Source organism: Alligator sinensis, unplaced genomic scaffold (assembly GCF_000455745.1).
Source record: "Alligator sinensis unplaced genomic scaffold, ASM45574v1 scaffold1580_1, whole genome shotgun sequence".
Classification (NCBI taxonomy): domain Eukaryota; kingdom Metazoa; phylum Chordata; order Crocodylia; family Alligatoridae; genus Alligator; species Alligator sinensis.
Genome location: NW_005843156.1, coordinates 195448 through 202140, shown reverse-complemented (window position 1 = coordinate 202140; position 6693 = coordinate 195448). Strand labels below are relative to the sequence as shown.

General features: G+C 43.1%; 1 protein-coding gene across 1 annotated transcript in view; it reads left to right on the top strand.

The window, feature by feature from the left end:
* The window catches only part of LZTR1 (leucine zipper like transcription regulator 1), a 48820-nt gene that overhangs the window by 2506 nt on the left and 39621 nt on the right, over positions 1–6693 (top strand). Inside the window, exons 3-6 of the mRNA XM_014526779.2 lie at positions 605–684; positions 1857–1965; positions 3852–3935; positions 5055–5112. Coding sequence (XP_014382265.1) covers positions 605–684; positions 1857–1965; positions 3852–3935; positions 5055–5112 — 331 coding nt within the window. The remainder of the gene's footprint in view (positions 1–604; positions 685–1856; positions 1966–3851; positions 3936–5054; positions 5113–6693) is intronic.

The window sequence follows — 6693 nt, the reverse complement described above, 5'->3', positions numbered from 1 at the left end:
TAGCCTTATTCTTCCGTCTGAGTCGTGGGTTCTGTACTGTCCCCTGGTATCTGTACAGAACCTTATAGAATTTATTTCAGCATTAACCTTTAAACTTTGCATGACTTCATACAGTCCCTGTCACTCAAAGTGTCTGTGGCCAGCATGTGCCATCATTTTGTCAAGCAAATTGCATTATTTACCGCACCACTGGATCTCAACCAGCCATAAGCAGTGCCTTTATCCTTAAGCATGACTGCTATTTCATGCAGAAATTTCTGTTTTAGTTATTTTCACTGGTAGTAACCTCTCATTTAGTCAGCATGTAGGTGTTAGCTCAGCAAGCCCACTGTAAGCTAGCTGTGGCGACTAGATAGACAAGACAAAGTGTTGTATTGAGTTTAATCCATCATAACATCATGTCCAGAATGATTAAGAAGTGTATAGAACTACAAAAATGCTAACATATTAAACTGAAATAAACATTTCAATTAAGTGTTTGCCCTTCCTCTTTCCCCCCCCCGCCCCTCCCCCTAAATCTCTACATTGAACTCAAGCTACTGCTGTTGTGTACTTGAAGCATACAAATAGCAAAAGTGAAACTTAATTTTGTCACACCATGCAGGGCTTTTACTACTGGGAGTCCTCCAGCACCTCGGTATCACCATTCAGCAGTAGTTTATGGGAGCAGCATGTTTGTGTTTGGTAAGCTAATAGCAAACTCCAGCTTCGTGTACACTAAATGATGAATATGTTTGATAATTTATCAGGTTTTAGGGAATGTTCAACTTTTTAAGAAGTATAAATCAAAGTCAAAGATCTCTGGTTCAGTAGCGATGGTACCTTCCCCCTCCCCATCTCCACAGCCAGGGCTTCAGCATTGAGTTCTTTACTTTCATCTTCTATTCTTAAAATAAAACAAAACTATCATTAGTAACCCAGTGGTCAAGTGATTCTTTTCCAGTTCACTAAACAAAGGAAGTCTGGATAGAGGACTGCATATCAGAATCTTTTTTCATAGATTTCATAGACATTAGGGCTGGAAGGGACCTCGGAAGATCATCGAGTCCAGCCCCCTGCCCAAAGGGCAGGAAGTCAGCCGGGTTCATAGGATCCCAGCAAGATAAGCATCCAGTTTGCTCTTGAAGGTGTTCAGTGTAGGCGCTTGAACCACCTCCAGTGGCAGGCTGTTCCAGACCTTGGGGGCTCGGACAGTAAAGAAATTCTTCCTTATGTCCAGCCTGAAACGGTCTTGTAGTAGTTTATGACCATTCGACCTAGTCGTCATCCCTTGGGGCGCTCTGGTGAACAAATGTTCCCCCAGATACTGGTGGTCACCCCTGATAAACTTATAGGTGGCCATCAGATCACCCCTGAGCCTGTGCTTTTCCAGGCTAAAGAGCCCCAGGGCTCTCAGCCTGTCATCGTAGGGTCTGCTTCCCTGACCTCTGATCATGCGCGTGGCTCTTCTCTGGACTCTCTCAAGCTTCTCCACATCCTTTTTGAATTGTGGAGCCCAAAACTGGACGCAGTACTCCAGCTGCGGCCTCACTAAGGCCGAGTACAGGGGGAGAATGACGTCCCGGGATTTGCTTGAGAAGCATCTATGGATGCAAGCCAGCGTTTTGGTCGCTTTACTAGCCGCAGCATCATAATATAATTAATATTCTCATTTTTTTTCTTATTTAATTTCAGACCTCCCATATTATTGGGAATAGTTTTTAGACTTTTATTATGAAATAGTTGAACCAGCATTTGCATAAAATGTTATTTTAGGGTTGACCTAAACTTAAGCTTTACTAAGGTATGTATGTTGATTAGGCCAATGTATATAGTGCCAAATATGAAATTTATTCTAATACACTGTTGTTATCTAGGTGGCTACACTGGAGACATTTACTCCAACTCCAATTTGAAGAATAAAAATGATCTCTTTGAGTATAAGTTTGCAACTGGCCAATGGACAGAGTGGAAGACAGAAGGAAGGTAAGAAGTACCTTTCAGTCTGTACTTTTGAAAGGCTCATGGGCAGTTCCACAGGTGTAGTAGGAAGTACTACCTCTCAAGTTGCAAAACGTTTTCCATTATAATCTTTTGTTACTTGCTCAAGTCTTTCCGCTTTCTTTGAATGGGCTATATTGGAAAGTTTCTCAAAGTTCTTTCATGTATTTCAGTTCTGTGATAGCGAGGCAAATAAGATCTGTGTGTTGTTCTTCCCCCATAAATTTGCTTTTTCTCCAGTAGGGATGTCATGAAGATGCCTGACCTCTTAAAGTTGATTAGACCAGGGGTTTTAAATTCACCCTGGGCCCTGGGCTGGATCTGGACGGCGGGGACTCCTGTTAAGCTGGGTCTATGGGACCAGCAGCAGCAGTGATGAGCCCCTGTGCCTGTGAGCAAGTAGGGTCAGCTCCACTATAGCTTAACCCTAAGGATTCCTTATTAAAGGCTGCATTTTTAAAGTGTTCTAAAATCCATGTTCTTTCTTGGGATGCCTAGAAATTTGATGCGCCTCATAGAGGTGTGGGATTGATTTATTTATCCAAATTTGGGGACATTTTGCCAGGAATTCCAAAGAAAGAGAAATGAAAAACAGCATTTCTTAAGATTGACAGCTTCTGCCTGGCCTTTTTGTGCATATCTGAAGAATTAACTAGTGGTTCTGATCATGCCCCAAGTACTCAGTGTTTACCTCAACACAACACCACTGCCTTTTTTGTGAAGCAGTATTAAAATGATATTCAAGAAATTTTGCCTGTACAGATACGTGTCTAATGCCTATAAGCAAAGTGGGTTACAAGGCTTTCGATGCTGTCCCATGACAATCTTATTACAAAGCTATAAAAAACATGGACTAAGTGAAAGTACTGTAAGATGGATACATCATGCTTGACAAGTATGATGCTTGACAAGTGGCTCAGTGTCTAGTTGGGAGGAGGCATTAAGTGGGGTTCCTCAGGGGTCTGTCCCATGTCTGGTACAGAATGGAACTGAATGCCATACACAACATCAAAGTTGGGGATGGTGCAGTGGATCTGAAGTCCAGCACTTCTTGATCTCGGATGTCTATAAAAAATATAGGAAAGGGACCATTTTACTAACAAGTCTTTTACTTCAGGTGTTGGATGTCAGAAAACCTAGTTGCACCATCACTTTCACCTCGCCCCCCTGAGGCATTGCAGTTTTCAAGGCAATTTAATGTTCATGCAGGTTTCAGAATATCTTGGAAAACTTAAACAACGTTTGTTCAGTCTTTACTATGGAGTTACTAGGTTTTTCAGAATTAAGTTGGAGTCTAGAATCTGCAGATGGAAAGGGATTTAGTTTTCTTATCTGTGACCTGTTATAGTACACATTTTTATGTAATCATCCTGCAGCAGAGAAACTTGAGGTTGGAGATTAGGAAGAACTTTCTTATTATGTGGGTGGTCAAGCTACTTGGAGAGGTTGTAGAATCTCTATCCCTCAAAATTTCCAAGAGCAGGTCAAACAGACGCTTGGCTGGGCTGTTTTAGTTGGGAATGATCCTGCCTTGAGCAGGGGGCTGGACTAGACCTCATGAGGTCTCTTCCAGCCCTTCCTTCCTATGATCTGTAACCAAATACATACTGTGGGGAGATCTGCTATCAACAGACAACAACAGTTCACTAAAACTTGAGGCATGCATTTTAGGGAATCCTTTCATAAATCTGTGCTGTCTTGGCAACATAGTAACAGATAGCCTTTTCTTCCCCCCAAACTGCTTGATGCTAGGAGCATTCGTACATGTTGTAAGGGTATATCTAGCCTGAAGTGCAAATCTCTACTGATCAAACTGTTTATAACCTCTGTTGGGCAGGCAAGGTGGTAAGTTTTTTATTTTCCTGTTGTAGATTGCCAGTTGCAAGGTCAGCTCATGGTGCAACAGTGTATAGTGACAAACTGTGGATCTTTGCAGGGTATGATGGAAATGCTCGGTATGTACCAAATTGTCCTCTCCTAATTCTCTTTTTGTAACATTTAGTCAGTCGTTTATTTAGAATGCTTTTAAGAGATCCCTTTAACTTTGGGGTTGCCCCCAAAGTTAAATGTAACTGTCCACATATGCCATGTAGCATTACAAAACATAACCCTACAAAGAAGTTCCTGTTTGAAACAAAGTCTTTTTTTTTTTTTAATCAATCTGCCAATTTGGTGGTGGATCTTTGTAGTGCTACAGACATCCTGAATGTGTGGATGTTCACATTTTGTACTGCTGTAAGGGTACATACACCACTACAAAAGTGATGTGTTTCTTAAGTAATGTGTTTTAGAGGGGCCCTCAAAAGTAATCTCTGTGTTCCAACCCTCCAAACTTTCTGAGATGATTCAGTATATTTTAGTGAATGGGAAAGGAAGGGCCTTCTGAAGCTGCTGAAAACCCACTGGACAAAGTAAGCACTTCATTACAAAAATGTAACCAGATTAAAGGAAGAACAGTATGTTTGGCTTTATTCCTTGGTGAAATTTGTTACAGTTGGTAGGACTGTATCCTAAAATCTTCTAGTTTATAGGGCAGATGAAAAGTTCAGTAAGGATGCAGAACTAAGGGATTTAGAATCAATTCTTAAGCTTGGTCTTATTTCCCAGTGTGGGGTAGGTTTCGGTGCTCACCTATGCTCCTTTCAGCAGTCTGTCTTCTTATTTTCTTCCTGCCTCTTGGTGAGGGTCAGAAATTTCTTTTCATCTCTTAAGCTTCAGCTATAGAATCTGGAAGATGGTATAGACCCTGAGGTTCCTTGACTGTTGTCCCCCCCCATCTCCTATTCAGAGCAGACCTGCTCTGAAATGCTGTTTGCTGTAGCACAGAAGCAACTAGACTGGTGTAACATAGTCCCAGGTTCACACGGGGTGATCGTAGTAGGTACAAAAATCTTTAGCAGATTTTGTGTTTATTCCACCCATCAGTCTCCAGTTAAGGGAATTCTTAGTGTGTTAGAAGATTTGGACTGTTCTTGCTGACTTAGGTCTTTTCTTCTTAGAACCCCAGAAGCCTAAAATAAGCAATTACAATGTTAATCCATTTAATATCTGAATATTTTAAAATTATACTTTAGGTTAAATGATATGTGGACGATTGGCCTACAGGACAAAGAGCTGACATGCTGGGAAGAGGTAAGAATCTGAATCCACATTACAGAGAGCTTCCTTCTTTTCCTTTTAAACTTGATTTTTTTTTTTTTAATTTGGGTAACTACAGAAAAAACTGCAACACAGAATAAATACACATGACTTGCATGTGCAGTTAATACATCTTTACAAAGGATATAATATCTGATAATTATTATAAATGATCACCTCTCAATATAGTGATTATATATGTAATATGACATTCAGTAATAGTCATTGATACTCAGATGTTCTGGCTAGAGACTCTGACTTACTTGCAGGTGAGTTTTTTGTTCTCTGCATAAATCAAGAATGACTCCATATTTTTAAATATCCATTCCTCTTCTATCTCTTGTCTACTAATCTAACCTGATGGGACAGTTTCTCCATCTCTAGTAAGTCCTGTATTGTAGCAAACTACATTTTCAGTGTTGCAAGTGATGGATATGAGTCCTTGCACATCTGAGCGTAATCTGTCAGCTAACAAGTAGATTTTCAGTTCTTCATTCTTCACTAAGTAAATTTTCTTTATGGAGGCACTCAGTAGACAGATCAATGAATCAAAAGGAGTATTTCCAACTACTACAATCGTTATTATTCTGGTCCCTTTCTCTCAGAGTATTTGGAGCTCTGGGTTCAACCACTACATACAGAACAAGGAGCTTCTTTCTAGCATGGTGCATCACTGTTAGAAAATATGTATTGCAACCTATTTGAATATAGGTACCGTTTGTGAAGTAATTTATAAAAGTTTTCTTTTATAACCCTTAGAGGTGCACTGATACATCGGTCCAATATTGGATTGGTACCAATATAAAGAAAATTGGCTGTGTCAGAAATCGGCCTGAAGTGGCTGACATTGGTGATGTGGGGGGGGTGCATGTAGGTGGTTGCCACTCACACTTCTTCCCCCCCTCCCACCACCGACACTGCTGGTGGTGTCTGCAGGGGGTCCCTGATCACTGCTGGCCATCGCCACCAACCCCCCACCCCTGCTGCTGCCTGCGGGAGCTCCCCACTCAGCCCGCTCAACACCCTGCTTGCTGCCACCACGCCCCTGCTGTCAACACTGCCACCTGCGGGCGGTCGCCATGTCCCCCCAGTCTCGGGGGGCACGCGTCGTTCACAGTGGCCGATAATTTGGTCAATAAATGCCCATGCATGCGCACAGCCACAGTGCAGCACGCAAGCAGCAAGGAGCACAATCTGGCAGCGTGCAACTGGCAAGTCTGTTGTGAAAGGGATTTCGGTGGGGGGGCAGGTCAGCGCCCCCCGGTGGTGAGGAAGGAAGGGGGCAGGGACAGGCACTGCCCAGCCAGGGTGGGGTGGATGCGGGATGGAGCCATGGCTCGTGTGGCGGGGGGTGGGCAGTTCCCACTGCTGTACGCACTCTAGGAGGGCATTGGGTAGGGCGGGAGAGGCATGTGACCCTGGATCTGCACTGCAGGCTGTAGCCTGGGCTCTACCAGGCTCTCCTTTGCAGGGGCTGGACTCAGGGCAGGTGGCAGTGGCGCTGGGTGAGGGCCTACGGAGGGGGCTGCACTCCAGATTTCCCCGTAGCTCCGCTCCCAGTGCCGCTGCCGCCTG